At 38.0% G+C, this 19,347-nt stretch overlaps 2 protein-coding genes and 1 pseudogene across 2 annotated transcripts; 1 reads left to right on the forward strand and 2 right to left on the reverse strand.

Annotated features, from left to right (window-relative positions):
* Window positions 1-301: 301 nt before the first annotated feature.
* Window positions 302-5,464, reverse strand: LOC125470813 (F-box protein At3g58530-like). Its single transcript, XM_048570465.1, has 13 exons — window positions 5,192-5,464; window positions 4,994-5,053; window positions 4,545-4,628; window positions 3,635-3,765; window positions 3,463-3,538; window positions 3,082-3,152; window positions 2,649-2,735; window positions 2,495-2,567; window positions 2,324-2,391; window positions 2,156-2,224; window positions 1,622-1,727; window positions 1,446-1,537; window positions 302-722 (listed from the first exon to the last, which is right to left on the reverse strand). Exons 1-12 carry the CDS (start codon window positions 5,366-5,368, stop codon window positions 1,472-1,474), a joined length of 1,068 nt encoding a protein of 355 aa, XP_048426422.1. The 5' UTR covers window positions 5,369-5,464; the 3' UTR covers window positions 302-722; window positions 1,446-1,471.
* Window positions 5,465-9,539: 4,075 nt separating this feature from the next.
* LOC125470816 lies at window positions 9,540-11,904 on the forward strand (annotated as a pseudogene).
* Window positions 11,905-12,316: 412 nt separating this feature from the next.
* LOC125470856 (DEAD-box ATP-dependent RNA helicase 37-like) lies at window positions 12,317-17,620 on the reverse strand. Its single transcript, XM_048570546.1, has 7 exons — window positions 17,436-17,620; window positions 16,138-16,938; window positions 15,972-16,055; window positions 14,050-14,292; window positions 13,730-13,897; window positions 13,506-13,619; window positions 12,317-12,928 (listed from the first exon to the last, which is right to left on the reverse strand). The coding sequence occupies exons 2-7, from the start codon at window positions 16,888-16,890 to the stop codon at window positions 12,422-12,424; spliced, it is 1,869 nt and encodes a 622-aa protein (XP_048426503.1). The 5' UTR covers window positions 16,891-16,938; window positions 17,436-17,620; the 3' UTR covers window positions 12,317-12,421.
* Between the last annotated feature and the right edge of the window lie 1,727 nt (window positions 17,621-19,347).

The raw sequence follows: 19,347 nt of genomic DNA on the forward strand, positions 1-19,347 counted from the left end.
ATCAAGCATGTGATATTTAGACACGCAAAATTGACACATTCTCTAGTGTAGACGGGTTTTTCGTGTAGTTGTCGGGACCACCTTCATCAGAGAGCCAATGTGTTACTATTGTCTAGATGGTATCCCATTGCCAATTCGGTTGCTTGCATTGTGTTATTTCATTGCAAATGGTATCCCATGGGGCCAAAAGAACCTTTTCGAGTAGACTTTCTTTGCAACCAATGCACCGTCGTAATTGTTGCTCACAATTGAGGAAAGACAACACAGACGAGAGAAAGAGGATATGATCTAGGCATGGAACTGTAATCAATGCCGTGCCGGCGATAAGCAGAAGCTCCGGCCAATAACGTATACAGCCGCCGGCCTCTTTTAATTTACCGGATCAAACACTCGTCCAACTTTGATTCATCAAATTCGAATGTCCAATCAGAACGATGCTGCTCGGAAAATCCTAGGTATAAACATAACACAATCACAGTTCATTTGGTTTGTGTTACCCAGACAAACAATATGAACATGAATTATAATGTGATACACATTGCACCATTCCAACTAAAGCTCAATTAGCGCGACGCAGACCCGTAACATTCTAAGGTCAAGATTCACCGAAGATCAGAGTATAGTCAAGCTGCATGAAATACCGAAAGTCTGCACTAACTCTTCCACGGTTCCACCCTCGCATGTCTGTCGATTGACTATCAATGCAATTTTGAAGAGTAATCCTGAAAAACATACAAACTGGCAATCATAAGTCCAAAGGGTTTAAAGATATTCAATTGAAAAGAAACTAATGCAATAGATATTGCAGTGAACACAAATATTTTCCACTAAAACTTGAACTGGCAGGGACTTTCGCGAAACATTGGTGAAGCTCGTTCCTAATTTGCCTCAAACTTACAATCTAGGAGAGAATCATTAGCATATACAGACTGGAAGATGAAAGGGTGAAAGGATGAAAGAAGAAGGGCAGTTATTAGAGCCGCGCCTCCCCCCCCCCCCCCCCCTCCCCTCCCCTTTCCCAAACTGTGAAAGCTTCATGTTAAGCATTTTCACCAGAATGACTACGTCAGGAAGATATATCTGCCTCAGTAACAAATTATAAAACAGACTCAACGGATAACAAAATGTTGGTACATGTAACCATCTAATCGTCTGTCCTTATGTGTGTGTGGCCTTGACAATAAACCCCTGCCAAACAGTGGGAAATACTCGAGCTTTAATAGCTCGATTATCATTCCTTCCTTTTTAAAGTTCATATAAGTATACAAATGCATGAAGTAAACCATAGCAACACTTCAGTAAGTTGTTTGCTCATATGGAGTTCAAGAATCAGACTTCCTTTTCAATGGACAGATTGTGATTTCTTATCTGTTAAAAGTTGAGGTTTGTCCGCTCATAAGGGGTACAGCTCAGAGATAGTATACGTTAATGGAAGAATACAGAACCTGTTCATCTGCAAGTTTCCAGAGCATTAGCTGTGCACTTTGAAGCACCGCAACTTTGGAAACAATTGAAGCAATTCATCACGGCTCCGTTTCTACAAGAGAGTATTGATACAGTAGAAAAATTGGTCAAATATTTAGTAACTAAAAATTGTACCAAATATTAACTAGATCATTACCTTAATTCCAATACATCCATTAACATCAAGAGTCGTAAGTGTGTTTGAGCAGGTCAGTGAAAGGGACTCCAAGCATTTATCAGTCACCCCAACTATCCCAAATAAGCTGCATTGTTTCATTCATAAGTCAGTAAGATCACTGAAATGCATGCAGGTTTCATTCAACAGCATGGGAACTCCATAGGTTTACTTAAACAAAAAAGTATCAAACAATGTTTCTTTTTCTGTTTCTGTGCATGTACTCTTTTGCCATGGTATCAAAATAAACCGTGACATTTCCTAACTTCAGCTCAATCCAATGTCTTCTTTCTCTCTAAATGGGTTTTAAATAAAGAAATAAAGAAGAAAAACAACAATAGTGACTGCTCTTGCAGACCGGCCGAAAGATTTCAACCCTTGTGATTCCATCCCAGCTGTCAAAGACGTTCCATATATTGTAACAGGATAAGTGACCAGAGTTTGAAATTTCTCAAGCCAAGAATGCACAGGCCAGCATCAAGAAAGTTCTTCAAAAAAATTCTTATCAAGACTTACCTGAGAAATTCAAGCGACGTACAACCCTGCGCAACAGCTATGACCCCCAAATCAGTGACCCGTACACACCTATTAGAAAGTGAAGATTGGTTTTGTAAGTGTAGTTAACGTGTCTCCTTTGCTTCATATGCATGTTTAAGAATTCAAATGCTTCAGTTACCAAATTACCATGTCAAATTGAGAGACAAAAGGCTCTTGCATCTAGCTATACAAGACACCCCTTCATCCGATAGATTCTGAGATGTGATTTCCATAATTATTTACCACGAGTTTAGTATAGTGTTTAGTAAAGTGTTCCAAAAGAGTTACGTCAGCAAAACTAAGTCTAGTTAATGTTACCTGAGCACCGCATAAATCCAAGAATTGAAGATGGGAAAGAAGTGATATTTTCTTGTAAGCTTCATCAGTGAAGCTGAGCAAACAAAATACAGCCAATAAAAATACAGGAAGAAGAACATAGCTCAACTTCATATATAAAGATGTTATCAAATACCTTGACAGGGCATACAAATTTAGACTATGGAGACAACGACAACCGTGCAATATCTGCTGCAAGCCAGAATCTGTTAACTTGACACACCTGTGCATAAAAAGTTATAATATGTAAGTGTGGAAGGGAGCTAATGGCTTTTTCATAGGAGAATCAGTTTCACCCCAGCTTTGTGTAGAAGGTAAAGTGTATTTTAAAGGAAGGATTCAGGATGTCGGGTTATAACTATACATTTCCACTTTAACCAACTCCACTAGCATCACCATGTCATGTCAACTACCAATTTTCAGATAGGTCATAACCTGGAAACCACACAATTGAAAAATCATTGGTGTGATTCCCTGTTGTGAGTGTGACACATAAGCAGATAAAATATTTTAGTTTCTCACAAATGAACTTTTCTCCAGATGATATAATGATTCTCAGTGTTTCCTACCTGGTCAGGTTCAACAACTGTAATTCTGGATAATTCTCAGCAACTAATTGCAAGCTTTTGTCTGAAAGATTCTGCAGTTTCCACATCAAAGTAAACAATTGAAATAAATCCTTCACCAAAAAAAAAAAAAATATATATATATATATAAACTTAAAGGTTGACTAGCCAATATAACATATAATAGTAACCTACGCTATCTACGTAAATAAGGGATGCATATGAAGCATACCATAACGGACCTACTTCAGGACACTAAAACCCAATCTTTTGCAGAAGATTGAATAGAAACTATACGGACTCTGCATATATGTTTCAAAGTGTATAGTTTGCAATTCACAAAGAAGTAAGCACTGAAATAGGATGGGACCCAATGACAAGTACCTTACAGCCACTTAAATTCAGATCAACTATATGCTTGCAGTTTTTCACCAGGTGCGTTATACCTATATCTGTTGCCCTGAAATTCAATTCAAGTTCCGAAATTCATTGAAGGAAAAAAACATTTCAACTGGAAAAGAGATTTGAAAGACAAATAAACTTAAACTTTAAATACCTCACATTCCAATAGATTGAAAACTCCTTCAGATTGGGGCAAGAACTGGTTATAGCTTCAATTCCCTTATCAGAGATCTTCTGGCAGCCATTAAGATTCAAAACCTCCAGGTTTTGAAGAGAATCACGACACTGTGGAAATGCGTAATTTTCTTTTACATAATCAAAGGTATGCAAAAGCATCTATCTTGAACAATATTGAATACTTCATCAAGTACTCATAGTTCTTTGATACCAGAATTATAATAATTATGTTTAGCTAGCTCGTCCAGATTCCATATTTTGAGGGGAAAAGTGAGAATAATAACAGGTGATCTACTGTGTAAGGGATAGAGGTTGTCAAAAGCTAGGTCTGATAAAGTAATTGGTTTTGTCTCCATTCACAATATCATGTAACACCAACATGTCCTGTGCTGTAAGATCCCACAACTCATGAAGCCACAAATAACTTAAAATATAAGGACATAAGCTTAGTTGATTCTGCAAGTGGAAAATTTAAAATCATGAGGGTTAGCCCAAACTTAATCACAAGCATGATTAGTCCTAACCCTGTCATGCTTCTCAATGTTCTCATACTTTACAAATACTAACAGTACATATGTAAATTGTTTTATAGTATGCTTTCTATGTAGCAAGAATGTTCAAAAGAGTGCAAGTGCCCTACATTACTCATTAAACCTATTATAATGCCGTGATGCTGGAAAATAACACCTTCTCTGGTGTTTGTATTAGTTAATATTTTAATGCAAAATGGAGCAATGAAAAAATTGTTACAATTATTAACCTTCTAATATTCACTAGCCTTATTATTATAATTACAATGTCCTTTCCTCTTACACCAGAAAATCGATATCTTCCTAGTTCTTTGAAATATGAATTTTGCCGCAAGCTCTTACTAGAATGAATGTTACCTTGCTCTTTACAAGTTCAAGATGCTTGTCTTCAATGTCTTGTGAAAATTCAAGGTTTATCTGCTTCACATGCCGATACCTCGCCTTGACACATTGCATCAGGAAACCATATCAATATAACAATGAATACAATCATCCACTTGAAGCATTTTGTAATACTACAACAAGCAAACTCTACATACCAATCATTTCAAAAATACCATTTATTGCATCATTGAAGAACAATTTTTTATTGAACTTCCAAATTTAACGGGCAAACCAATCATCATTTTCCCCTTCTTAAAACTTGAATTAGGCACAAAATAGCCGCTATTTTGCGCCACATTCGAAGTTATGATCACCTAAACAACATTATTTCGGTATTTTTCACTAACAATTACCACTACATCATCGAATGCCGGTATCAAACAAATTAGTTTCAATCAAATTTGCTATATCCAAGTTCTAACCAATGAAAGAGCATCCACCAGGCGATTCCCAGCATTATTCATCTCTCGAAGTTCCAGAAGCTGAAACAAGAACCAAAACCCGGTTACCCATGTCACAGAAACACATACAACACACATCGCTCAAAAACCCATCTGAAATTTTGAACTTTTAAGCAGAAAAACAAAGTATTAAAGCGAGAAAAAGGGACAAAACAATACCAGCCAAAGGGAAGGGTAGGAGATGAGAGTTGCGTTGAGCCATGGGTTGACTAGCAAGAGAGAGATGAGGTCCCTCTGAGGCAGCCTTGTGCTAACTATTTTCAGAACCTTGGGAATGGTTTCTCTGCTCCAAGCCACCTCCTCACCACCTGCTTCTTCTGCTTGCTTCTCTTCCATTTTTTTTTTAATTTTTTTTTTTATCAGCAGTGTGATTCGGGTTTTGCGTTCGGTGCTTTTTCTGCCTGCCAAAAATGTGTTAACAGAGAGGAAATTTTTGCAGCCATGCCTGCTTCCCATCGGTGTTGGGCTATTGGAAGGGCCCCACTTGGAGAATTTTGTCCACATGGCAATTTAGTATTGGACCGGAACGCCACCTGAATATGATGTTTGCAAATTGGAAGGGCCCCACTTTGACAGATTAGTATTGGATCCGGACGCCACGTACGTTCAACTTATTCATCCGAACATGCCTCAATTTCATAGTTTTACGGCCTAGCCCAAGTAGTAATAAGTAACAACGAATAGGCGAGGTATAACAATATTCTAAAAGATTTGAGACCTACAAACTATAAGTGGAGAAGAATATTGTGTTAATTTTTTTTTCTTAATATACTTCAAAAGTAAGCTTCAACATAGTACATAAATTTTAGGGTAAATTGTACAAAACTACCTCAATTATTGGATCAATCACAGTTTCATACATTATCTTTAAAACATTTCAATATCATACATCATCTTACGAATTTGTTACAATATTATAAATCCGTTAGGTTTTCTGTCAATCTCTCTGTTAAATGCTGACGTGACTTGAGACGGGGTTCACTTCCAATTCCAACTAGATTAATTAACTAAATATTAAAAAAAAATTAAAAATCAAATCATTTAAATATTTTATAAAACAAATATGGGACCTTCCCCTTATCCCCCTCACACTTCTTCCCTGCTCTTGTCTTCCCCCAACCCAAAACCAGAACCACCCCACCACAGCCCTCACTTGCCAATCATCCAGCTTGAACTCGTATCTTGCCTCCAATCCCAAATGATTCTCGCCATGATCCCTGCCTCCTAGACCCCAACCCCAATCATCCCTGCCTCCTCTCCCAAACCCCAAACCCAAACCCAGAAAAACCTGATCGAACCTGCTCTCATTCAACCCCAGAACCCAAGCACAGTTGCCTCCCGTCCCTTGAGCCAAAACCCACAAACCCTTGAGCAAAGCCCAAAGCTTTCTCCAAAATGGGTGAATTCAAAATTTAGGACTGGGACCATGGGGGACAACAGTGGTGGTGGAGACTGAGGTCGTGGGAGACGATGGTGGTGGTGTTGTGGACATTGTTATGGGGATGATTAGTGCTAAGAATTTGAAATTTAGGGTTAGGGTTTGGATGGAATTGGGGTATTTTGTTTGAAATTGGTTACATGGATTAATTTGGTGAGGGTGATGGGTGTGTAGGAGGAGAGGGAGGGGGAGCACCGCCACGGGAGGGAGGTGGAGATGGAGGAAGAGAGGCTGGCTGTGGGGTTCTGGTTTTGGTGGTGAAGGAAGGTTGGGGGGTACACAGGTGGATGGGGAAGAAGGGGTGTTGGGTTTGTAGGGGTGGGTTCCCCATTTTAAAAAAAATTATTAAATGATTTTATTTTTTTAGTTTTTAATATTTAATTAATTTTTTAATAGGAAGTGAGCCCCGCCTCAAGCTACGTTAGCATTTAACGGAGGAATTGACAGACAAACTGACGGAATGTATGACATTGAAATGTTTTAAAGATGGGTTATGAAACTGTGATTGGCCCAATAATCAAAGTAATTTTGTAGAATTTATCCTAAGTTTTAATATAACAGACGGGAAAATTGAGGACTCTTAAAAGCATTAAGCATCATTTCAAAGGACATTGGTCAATACGACAATAATGTATTTTTCCTTGGTTGGTAAACGAGAACGTTTCAACCACCTGATTATGGATTTGAGGGTCATCCATTACGAAAAGAGTTCTCTGAGTGAATATATGGAAGTAAGCTATCATCCAAAGAAATGTGGGTTTCCCAACCTATTGAGATTGCTCAAGAATTTCGTTATTTCGATTTTGCTATTCCTTGGGAACAATGTAGCGATGTTACAAGGAAGCCTTGACCAAGTAGGCAAGATGAAGTCTCTTCGTCTCCTACTCTCTATTGCTGAGGAATCAGAAGGTCTCTGTTACCGTTAGATGTTCTAAACGCCTTCTTGAATAGGGACTTACAGCAAGAAGTTTACTTTAGCTTCTGCTACCTCCATCTATACTCTAGCTGGCTCTATATCAATAGAATAATATTATTCTTCATTTATAAATAAGAGATCTTAAATTCGACTATCATATGTCATAGATTTGCATGATACTCAAGGATGAAATTTTGAACTGAAGGGCATTAGTGGAGACAACAAGAATGCTAAACGATAATAATAAAATGAAACTACAAAAATTAGGATGATCAAGTTAGTTTTGTTCCTAACAGACACATCTCAGATAATATTATGATTGTTCAAGAGATTGTCCATAAATTTAAACGACCTAAAGGAAAAAGGGTTTTTTTAGCTTGGAAAGTGGATTTTGTCTAAAGCATATGACAGGTTGAATTGGTATTTTCATTGAGCAGACTTTGACTAAACTCCTACTCTCATTTTCTCTGTTCAAGCTTATAAGGCATTGTGTTGTAAACTTTATGTGGTTATATAATTAAAACACAAACGAAGGAGTTAGTTGACTTGATCATGAAGCGATAGCCATTGGAGATCAAACGGAGAAGATGAGGGTTGCAGGAACACCAAAATCTTCTACAAAGCACCTAGCCGAATACAACTACTTTATGGGAAGCATTTGTTGTGTTTCTAGGGTTTGCAGGGACCTTAGTATTTATACTGGCTAAGGTATTAAGGTTCCGTCCATAAAGGAATCTCATATCCCACCTTTTTAGCCTATCAGTTAGGTAATCACTTAAAATCAAGGATTCCATCAATCTTACTTGTATTACAAGACACCTAATATAAGATTGATATCTTTAGGAAATCAAATCTCAATATCTACATTAATCTTCAATATTACATTCCTATTATATGTTGTAGACCATTTAAAGTTGATTTACATCGAAATAAATCCAACATGTGTAGCCTCTACAAGCATTCAAGTGTGTCTTAATGGTGAATTGTCAGACAGTTTTAAACATGGCTGGGAGAATCATCCTTATTCAAGCTGTGTTTATCTTCTGTCTATTTATGCTATGTAGACTGCATTGCTTCCTAGTCAGTTCTGTCATAAACTTGAAATATTAAATCGTGATTTTCTGTGGGGAAACTCTAGCTCCGTTAAAAAGGTCCATTGGCTTCCTCTTTGGAAGCTGCACATACCACCAAAGTTAAAGGTCTTTGCTTGGTTGGTCACTCAAGATAAAATTCTAATCAATCAACAAAGATTAAAGAGGAAGATGGCATTAGATACTAGTTGTCCCATATGTGATGGTTTTGTTGAAAATTTGTTTCACCTTTTGAGGGAGTGCTCTAGCTAGAACTGTTTGAAATGCATTGAAGGTTCCTAGTAATATTCTTTCTACTTTTAATTTAGACTTGGAGGGATGGGTTGTTGCTAATATACACTATAAAACACTCAGTCATGAGGGTCGGTCTTTTTTGGTTTGCATCTTGGCATATTTGGAAGTGGAGAAATTATATATATTGTCCTCCCTATCAACTTCTCTTTCATCTTGTGAAGGCTATTTTGAAGTATGCTTGGGAGTGGACTGATGCTAATAAGGTCAGTCAATCTAAGCCCTGCAGAATTATTGAAAAGTTGACTTGGATTTCTCCAAATGAGGGATGGATGAAATTGAATATTGATGGGGCTTGCTAAGGGCAAAACGGTGTTATGAGTTCTAAAGGAGTACTTAGAGATCATCATGGCTCTTGGATTGCGAGTGTTTAAGCTAATATGGGAGTAGGAGAAGTCATTGAAGCTGAGCTACGGGGTCTCCTTTTGGATTTGAAATGGCTTTGGACAAGGGTGCTAGGAGGGTACTTTTAGAATCTGACTATGCTATTACAGTTTTATTCTTTAAATGTATCGTGCACGATCTGCATTCCTTGGCTGCTTTGTTATATGGGTGTCATCACTTGATTTCTCAATTTGATCAATGTGATTTAAACCATATTTATAGAGAGAGGAACATTGTGGCTGATGGTTTGGCAAATTGGATTTGTTTTTTTAACTTGAGCTGTATTATGTTGGATGATCATTCTCGTTAAATTGTTGGTTTAAAGCTAGATGATATTTTCGAGATTGCCAAAACTTGAATTATTTGTGCATTCCCCTTGGGCTGATGTCTTTCTTTGTTCAGCAGTTCTGCTTGAATTTTGAGCCCCTTTGTATCTGAGAAGAAAATGAAAACGTAGCAAGAAAAATGTACAAACGAATGTGAAAATCCAAATAAACTACGGGGACCGTTGCCTACTGTTGCAATTCATGATGTACTCGGCACTGCAATGCTTCATCGCTCAGAGTCACCATTGGCCCCCAAAACCCCCAAATAGAACCCAGAGGAAATGAAAGCCTTCCTCTTTTCTCTCCTAAAACCCCAAACCCCGTCCTCCTCACCCACCAACCTCCTCCTCCTCCACTGCCACCGCCACCATCAACGGCGGAGCATAACCAAAGTCCGCCTCAAATGGGTCAAAAACCGAAGCATCGACCACATAATCGAGACTGAGACCGACCTCAAAGCCGCCTGCCTCCTCAAGGACGCAATCAAGCGCTCCCCCACCGGATTCCTCACCGCCAAGTCGTTCGCCGATTGGCAGAAGCTCCTCGGCCTCACCGTCCCCGTCCTGCGCTTCCTCCGCAGGTACCCAACTCTTTTCCAAGAATTCCCACACGCCCGTTACGCCAATTTGCCTTGTTTGAAGTTAACAGACACTGCAGTTTTTGTTGGATTCATAAGAACAAAGTATTCAAAAAACCCATCAGAGTGACAATGTGGAGAGGTTCTGTAGAGTGCTTATGATGACAAAGTCTAAGACTTTACCTCTCCAGTCATTGTATACTTTGAAATGGGATCATGGGATCTGGGTTTTGCCTGATGGTTTTGAGAAAGTGTTGGTTCCGAAATACCCTGATTGTTTTCGGATTGTTAAGGCCTCAAATAGGGTCGGATTTTTGAAGGCCATAAAATGGCCTAAAGAGTATGCTGTTTCGGAATTGCAGAGGAGTAGAGAGGGTGGTGATTTAGGGGATGAGTATAGGCAGATCAAGAGGGGGCAGACGGTGTTGGCATTTCCGATGAATTTTCTGAGGGGTTATGGTGGGCAGAAGAAGGTGAGGGCATGGATGGAGGAGTTTCAGAAGTTACCATATATTTCACCATATGAGGATTCTAGGCTTATTGATCCTAAGAGTGATCTTATGGAGAAAAGGGTGGTTGGGGTTTTGCACGAGTTCTTAAGCTTGACTCTTCATAAGAAGACTCAGAGGAACTATTTGAGAAGCTTGAGGGAGGAATTGAATCTTCCTCATAAGTTTACGAGAATCATCACAACGTATCCCGGGATTTTCTACCTCTTGTTGAAGTGTAAAACCACCACTGTTTCTCTCAGGGAAGGGTACCATAGAGGGAAGTTAGTGAACCCGCATCTGCTCACACGTTTGAGAGAGAAGTTTGATCACGTCATGAGAACAGGGCTTCTTTAACAGGGTAAAGGTGTGAACTTGCTATCCCAGGATGAGATTTTGCTTAACAGTGTGGAGAGTAAAAGTGGGCAGGAAGCACCTGAAGAGGAAGAGGTTGGAACAGGTGATGAAGATGAGGATGAAGTTTTAGATTCAGGTTCGGAAGGGTCTTGAGGAAGATTGATGTTTGTATCAAAAGTTAACAGTTTGCTTACATTCCATATCAATTGCACTCACTTCCAAGTAAGAAACTTGACCAGAAAGATTGATTTCATAGATTTTTCTTCGTCAACAGATTTTTTCTGTCTTATCGCTGTACTAAAAGCGTTTCATTCTCCGGATTGCTGCTTGAGATGTTTGAATTTTCTGCACAAATATGGTAATGATTATTAAGTTTAGGTCAACCTTGTGACGAATTGCGACTGTAATATTTGAAACATTGCAAATTAGCTTTCTGATGGTTTTTTACCTTAAACAAAGTGGAATTATCAAAGAATCCAAGTTTTGTTCAAAATGCTCTCTGTTTGTTTACAGTTTTCTTTATTCAGATCTCAATTTCCCATTTGTTTTGTAATGTAACTTTCAAGAAAAAAACCTACAGCGAATCTTAAACTAGAATGAAATGAACGGTTTTACCTGTATGAAAATATTGCTTCTCTTTTTTGTTTACACGAGAAAAACCGTAACATGTGAACTAGACTAAATGATATTTTCTTTCTAGCGCAATGGCGTTCTAGGATTCATATAGCCGACCCCACTTAACAGGAAAAGGCTTTGTTGTTGTTGTATTCTTCAAGTGGTGCAGCGTTTCAAGTTTAATACGAAGATGATGTCCCAACGATGTAAGAAGACGACATCTCTTCAAGGTACCTGATTGAATATTTATGTCAGACCATGAAATAATAGTATGGAGTTGTAAAGTTATATACCCACAGAAAAACACTATGATTTCAATAAAGGCTCCGAGGGTGGGTGATGTAACGAATCTCGGTCGCGGTTTTGAACCGAGAAGGTTTTCGAGCAAAGTTTTGTGGATGGCAATTATTAGTTTGATTCCTTTGCATTGCAATGTTCCTTATTCCACTAACGTGACATCATTTCACCATACATTAAGGATAATCGAAATCATACATTCTCTCTGTCATCAGAATCCTATGTAAAAATTCTTTCGATTGAATACCGTTTCGTTGTACAACAAATCGAAAGTTATAATAACAAGTAACATCTTTTATAAGTAATTTTTAAATGATGATAAAAAGAACGAGCAATTTTGGTTATAATGTTTGTACGGTAAAATGATGTCAAAATCCGGACGGACGGCAAAACTCTCTATGGTGCTTTCCACCAAACGAAGTTACCTAAAGTCCTCTCCTCAAATATCAACACTTAAGTTCCCACATCAGAAAAAATTAAGAACCACAAAATCAACAACAAAGGAAAAGAAAACGAAATGTGTAATCCATTAATTTTCAAGAGAAACAATATATATACTTGGTCAAAAACGAAAAAACTAGGAACAACATCCAGTATTTAACGGAAGCACTAATCCCAGGCACTGGTCATACCACCATTACCCGGACCATAACCCCCAGAGCCGCCACCATAGCCACCAGAATTGCCATATCCACCACCACTGTTTCCTCCACCGTAAAAATCTGAACCCCTACTGAAAGAGCCGTCCCTTCTAAAATCACGGCCACCAAACCGACCTCCCCCAGATCGCCGGTTTCTGCCTCCTCCGCCATGAGAAGTCCTTGATGCATAACGAGTAAGCCAAGCAGGTACTTCCTGATTTGCTTCTTGCATTAGATCAGCGAGTGGTTTTGCCAATGAGAGATTGTTCTCGTTAAAGAAAGCAGTTGCCAGTCCTGATTTGCCGGCTCGCCCTGTCCGACCTATCCGGTGAACATAATCATCAACGTCATTTGGAAGATCAAAATTTACCACATGAGCTACATGGGGGATATCAAGACCACGCGCTGCCACATCTGTTGCCACTAATATTGGTGTATTTCCACTCTTGAATGATCTCAATGCATGTTCTCTTTCCTGCATACAAGCACATCGTATCATAACAATATCAGGATTCAGATTAATGCTAAACTTGCATGGCCGTCATGAAATACCAACGGGTAAAAAAAGGATGACAATTTCAACCAAGTGAAGCTTTCTATTAAGAATCGTTATTTCATAATAATGACGTTACTTCCAGTTTGCCCTTGGGGTTAGCTTAAGTGGCGGAGGGTGGATAGGATTCGTCTAGTATTTGGGTCCCTCTAATATAAACAAAGAAAATCCTTCCAGTTCTACCCAAGCTGGAAATTTTACATATTAACCAGACACGTGAAGTCTCAAAGGTTCAAAGATGGTTTAAAACATGACTAAAAAGAAAATGGATGGTTCAGAAACACTAAAACTTGCTGCAGGTAAAGTAGAAGCATAAATCGCTCAGTTATAGCAGCTAAATAGCTCCACAAAGTTCCTTTTAGAGAGAGAGAGAGAGAGAGAGAGGGTTTAACTTCTTTATTCGCAACGAATTTTGTCACTAACAAAAAAAATATGACACAACATTAGGAAAAATATCACTTCTCATAGACTATAAGATCAATTTTCCAAAGAGTTTTACCTGTTGTGTTCTGTCACCATGAATAGTAGTTGCCGGAAACCCATTCATGCACAACCAGTGTTCCAATGCATCAGCTCCCTTCTTTGTCTCCACAAAAACTAACGTCAGAGATTGCTGCAAATTCAATAACAAACGACTATTAATACAATGCAGGACACTGATATACCGATTCTTCAAAAAAAAATCAACAGAACTTTAACAAAGAGTCTTCCTTTCCATGTTACCTTGCCATGAGCTCCATTTTCCCTCTGTGCATGAAGGAGGTCCATGAGATGACTTCGTTTATCAGACTCATGAACAAATTCAACTCTTTGAACAATTAAATCAGTACTTGAACCAACCCTTCCAACAGCCAAAAATATATAATTTGAAAGAAAATCTGATGCCAGTCGCTGCATTCCAACAAAAATTTGCAAAAGCTATCAGATACTTTCAGTTTGGAATTCCACTATATAGAATGTTCATATTGCATTACTATGACTACATACAAGTCAATAAGTAAAGAAAAATCCAATAGGAAACCCAGCAAACGATTAAAACAAACCTGTATCTCCTTTGGAAACGTAGCACTAAACAGCATGGTCTGTCTCAAACCCGGCGGAGGCATGTCCATCTGTTCCACTATTTTCCTAATTTGAGGCTCAAAACCCATGTCCAGCATCCTATCTGCCTCATCAAGAGCCAAATATCTGATCATCTGCAATGACACTCTTGCCCTCTCAAGCAGATCTACCAATCGTCCCGGAGTTGCCACAAGAATATCAACTCCTCTCTCAAGCTCTCTCAACTGACACAATATAAGAAAACAAAAGAGTGGGAGGTGAATCATCAAAACAAAAACAAAAACAAAGTGAAAGAGGCAGCACAAATAGGCACCAATAATAAATTGTTTGTGGTGACAATATTTTCCACAATAGGATTGAGTATCAACATTTTGTGCTTTTAAGAAGAGATCAATGAAGAGTGATTTAAGCAAGTGGTATTGACATTAGTTGAAGAGGAAAATTGCTTTATTAACTTCAGTCAAAAAGGGGAATTGCTTTAATTGACCGATGCTAGAAAATAAAATGATCATTGATCTATGCCTATATATGAAATTACTTATTGACCTAAAAAATTTCCTATAAGTTTAATACTTTGAATGGGATAGAGACCAAATTGAATACAAGTCATCCAAAAACATATCCTACGGTAAAAACCTATAACCACGGCCTCAAAATTATGATCATTGATTTGTTTGCAGACTCACTATTTCCCTCTCTGTTAAACATATTAACCTAACACCAACCCATCGTATATAACTTGAGCCTTCATTCCATAATAAGGAAATATCGTTACTTAAATAAATTCTCTGAAAAATGAAAAAATAAATAATAAAAAGTGGAGACGAAGAAGAAGAAGAAGAACGAATGATCTAGCATATAAACCAGAACTAAATAAATTCTGTAATGTAATAAACATTTTCTGGTTTGAAAAAGATGTATATCTCTCTGTATCATCATCACTAAAAGAAGAAAAAAGTGGTATAACCTCTTTGTCGAGTAATTGCGAAGATGAAACAGATACATACATACATACATACATATATGGGTTAGGATCAAGGGACAAACATTTTTACAGTTCTTTTGAATCATTATATTTCATAACATCTAATGATCCTAATTATGAGTGACGGGGAAGCTTTTTAATCATCTAATGACATGGACGCTGATGTGGCATTATATAACTAATGAAGGAAAAAAAGATTGAAAAGAATAAGAAACTGAAATAAGGAGAAAATCATTGCTGCTGCAAATCCTAATTCATCGCAGCTGCAAACTATAACCTATTGCCGCTGCTTCTTCATCTTCTTAATTTAGACATAATAAAGGACATGACGACCAAGTATGTTCAAATGATGTAAAAACCAAGATGGCAATCAACTGGTGGTATATTCACGTTGGGAAAAAAAACATTAGATTGGACTGAACGAAGTTAAAAATAAATAATCTTTAGCTCATTAGGGTGCGATAATCATCCGTCGATCTAGGCGGTCAACTAAATGAATGTATTACACCCTATTTCTAGCATATATGTACTTGATTGATTATGTCTAGTGATACATCTCTATAAAAGATGCAAGATGAAGCGGCTTGATGATGATGTCCTGTGATACTTCTATATAAAAGAGATGCGAGATGAAGCAGCATCAATGGAGGTGCAGGACAGGGATAACTTATTAATTTACGTTTGGATTCTTTTCTTAATTAACTTTCCACGTCAGTTTCCATGTCATTAGATGATTAAAATGCTTCCACATAACTCTTAATTAGAACCCTTGGATGTTATGTAATCTAATTGCTCAAAGGAGTGTAAAAATATTTGTCAAAATGTTTGTCCCTAAACCTAACACTATATATGTACATATGTAATTAGACATGGATCCAAAGTATCAGTAAGCCACAATCAAAGTCAAGTTATACAAACCTGTTGATTTATTGGTGCACCTCCATAAGCAACTACCACCTTGACACCGGTTTGATAAGCAAACTTTCTAGTTTCTTCATGTATCTGCAAGCCAATCAAAACAGAAACATTAAGCTTTTGCCTATAAACCACTACACGTTATGTGACTGACAAAGCACAATCTAACCTGGCAAGAGAGTTCTCTGGTAGGGGAGAGAATAAGAGCAAGAGGATACACAGTACGTGCTCCACGAGGTCTCTGAGCATACTGCCCTAGCATGATTCCACTAATAATTGGAAAGCAGAAAGCAGCTGTCTTCCCTGAACCCGTCTGAGCACAAGCCATCAAATCCCTACCTCCCAGAGAAATAGGTATTGCATGACGCTGAACAGGAGTTGGCTTCACATACCTGCACCTTCGAATATTTAAATTCAATGCCTCCCCTAAGTCTATCTCTGCAAAAGTATTCACAGGTGGTGGCACATTATCCCCACTAGTTTCCACAGGGATATCCTCATAAGCATCAAAGTTAATGCCTGTGTTTTCTTGATCACTAAATGTCGGTTCTGAGATGTCTTCATCGCCAAAAGGGTTTACTTCCCGCCCCCTCCCACGGTCCCACCCCCCACTTCTATTGTTCCAACCACCACCACCTCGACCACCACTGGAAACATATCCCGGACGCCCAACATCATGCCTAGAACTGCCAGCACCCCAGGCAGGACCAGGTGCAGGCCCATTGTAACCTACGCGGTCATTGGCTGGTAATGGGGCAGGATGTGAAGGAGCCGGGGCATCAGAAGCCGGCGGCCTATTACGAAGATGTGGCGGGACATAACTTGATCGTGCAGGGCGAGATGAGCTGTTATTTGCAGATGAACCAATAGTCGGATTCTCTCCTTGAGAATTTGCGACAGAATCCGCCCATGAAGTTGTCATAATTGTAAAAACGTGACCCCTCCTTTTCCAATAAATTTAATTCGTAACCTAATGCACCAAACACACACAAAAAATCAGACTCTAAATAAAAATTTGTCCAATGAATTATCTCTAAATATCTTGCAGATCAAAACCCTGATCATTCTTACCACTATACCGTTCGAAAGGGGATTCGTCTACGAAACATATCATTAAAAACTGGTTAACATGAAAATTTCAGTTACAATTTACATTACACTAACAGTAAACTCTATTAATTTTGTTTAAAATAACGCGATTAATTAAACACATAAAAAAATACAAAATTTGGATTTAGCGCAATAAACATCACGCGGAAAACTTCAGCACAAATCTGAGCAAAAATATCAAAGTAAAATCAAGCAAAATAAATTCAAAATTCAAAAAAATAAACAATGTCATACACGAAAAATCGGAAGAAAGAATAGACATCAAAATTCGAAACGAAAACTACAGCATGCATTCGAAGAGCAGATTAACACATGCAAAAACGCTTAATAATTACAGAGACTGAGAGAACTTAGAACCTCGATAAGCAGTGAAAGCAGCAGAATCGGATCGGGAACCAGAAAAAGTTGAGAAACCCTAGCTTTTCTGAGCGCAGGAATGGCAGGATCGGAAGGTAGGCGAAGATATCGCTCTGGCTTTTCGCTTTCTTCGTCGATGAGAAATCCTCTTCTTTCTCCTGAGATATTTTCTTCTCCTATTCAAATGGGATCAAAACTCTTTCTCCTCCTTTTCGTTTTCCTTTTTCTACGCAGCCGAAACGTGTAACGAGGAAATTATTTTTTATTTTTGAAATTTGAAAAAAAAAACAAAAAAAAATCTTTAAATGCATTGGCGTCCGTACAATCCGGGGGCGAAAGGTGGCAGCCGTCGTATAAATAACCCCGCGGTGAAGCGTGAAATTGTGAGGGTTACAAAATCTGTATGCTTTGATTTTGAGGTCCCTATTATTTCTCTAAAATCGTTCTACGATATAGGGACTCAATTTCGTGTAATTAATAATCACTTGCGATTTGGTAGTATTTCTCTTTAATTGTAACTGACAAGTCTTACGTTCGATTAAATTTGAACCACTTTAATATTATCGATTGTGAAATTTAGCTCATCCCCACTTCATGGTAGGTAATATTGTTTTTTTCTTCTTTTTTTTTTAATTTCCATGTAATTGATAAATTGATTGTAATCTTTTTTTTTTTTTTTTTTATGCAAGTGTAATCTCTTGTTACACAGATAGTAATTATGTTGTACTTATTCATCACGCTTTAGATGTCAACAATACTTGGCTAATTAAATATGAGTAGGAACTCTTACTCAAAACTCTTAGTATTAAACACAAAGTTTTATACTTATGATCAGAACAGTTCATACTTTGAATCACACTGTAAAGATCATCTTTGCAAAAAATAAATTAAAACTAACGTCGTTTAGGCAATCTATTGTAGCAAATACATAGACCGTTCGTAATGCTTTTACCAATACCATTCATTTGTTTTTAAACAGTTTAATGACTAAATGACCTTAATTTTAATTGATTTTTTGCAAAGGTGATCTTTATAGGGTGATTTATAATATGAACGATTATGATTATAAACATAAAATTTCATAAATTGACAACGAACAATTTTGATGAATTTTAAATAGAAGCTCATACTCATCTTTATGTAACCAAGTATTATTCTTTAGGTGTCGGTTAGTACGGTTTGATTCTAATGTCTAAGTGGATATTTCAACAGGGTGGGTCAGTTTGTTATGAAAATTGGGAAGCTTAATAATAATTGGTGTTTGTATGTATATCTAATATGCATCTTTCAACCTATTCAAACACTATATATTGAGTTGAAATTGTGTGTTTCAATCAATCCAAACTCGACAACTTGGGTTGAAAATTGTGTCCCCATTAATATTAATATACTTTCATTAAGCAAAGCAATCATTATTAGTTTACATAAAATAAAGTTAATTAGAAAGAAAAATCTCTTTAGGGAATTGGATGATTTCCTTGGGAATTGGATCCCCTGTACCTAAGGAGAGGATCCTCCTGATCAAAGATCTTGGACCGTTAGATGAATTATTATAACTTTAAAGGGATTCCTGTTTGTAGCTGTTAAATGAAAATCTAACGGTCCAAGATCTTTGGTCAAGAGAATCATCTCCTTAAGCTCAAGAAAAGATCCAATTCTCTTTAGAGCAGTTCCAGCCCACGCCGAATGGACCGGCACCAAGTGAAAAAAATAGCCTAGCACCCAGTCCACACCCTCCAGGCCGTGAAACAGCGTGGCACCCAGCCCAAGCCAGGCAGCAGCCCAGCCCATTTCGGACAAACCCAAAAGCCGGTCCATTTCCCTGGCGCGTGCATAACACGCGCTCCTAGGCGCGAGTAGCCGACAGTGCTGCAGCGCGCGGGCCCCGCGTGTCAGCGCAAGTGGGTTCGAT

The sequence above is a fragment of a genome, unplaced genomic scaffold, assembly GCF_019419815.1.
Source record: "Pyrus x bretschneideri cultivar Hongxiangsu unplaced genomic scaffold, Pyrus_bretschneideri_v1 Contig53, whole genome shotgun sequence".
NCBI classification, from domain to species: domain Eukaryota; kingdom Viridiplantae; phylum Streptophyta; class Magnoliopsida; order Rosales; family Rosaceae; genus Pyrus; species Pyrus x bretschneideri.

Coding starts and splice junctions, on each gene's coding strand:
- LOC125470856 (XM_048570546.1), bottom strand. CDS start 16,890: ATGACAACTTCATGGGCGGATTCTGTCGCAAATTCTCAAGGAGAGAAT. Junction 14,293..15,971: donor GTGCACCAATAAATCAACAG/GTTTGTATAACT, acceptor ATATTGTGTCAG/TTGAGAGAGCTTGAGAGAGG. Junction 13,898..14,049: donor CGTTTCCAAAGGAGATACAG/GTTTGTTTTAAT, acceptor GTTGGAATGCAG/CGACTGGCATCAGATTTTCT.
- LOC125470813 (XM_048570465.1), bottom strand. CDS start 5,368: ATGGAAGAGAAGCAAGCAGAAGAAGCAGGTGGTGAGGAGGTGGCTTGG. Junction 3,539..3,634: donor TCAATCTATTGGAATGTGAG/GTATTTAAAGTT, acceptor ATTGAATTTCAG/GGCAACAGATATAGGTATAA. Junction 1,728..2,155: donor ACGTCGCTTGAATTTCTCAG/GTAAGTCTTGAT, acceptor GAAACAATGCAG/CTTATTTGGGATAGTTGGGG.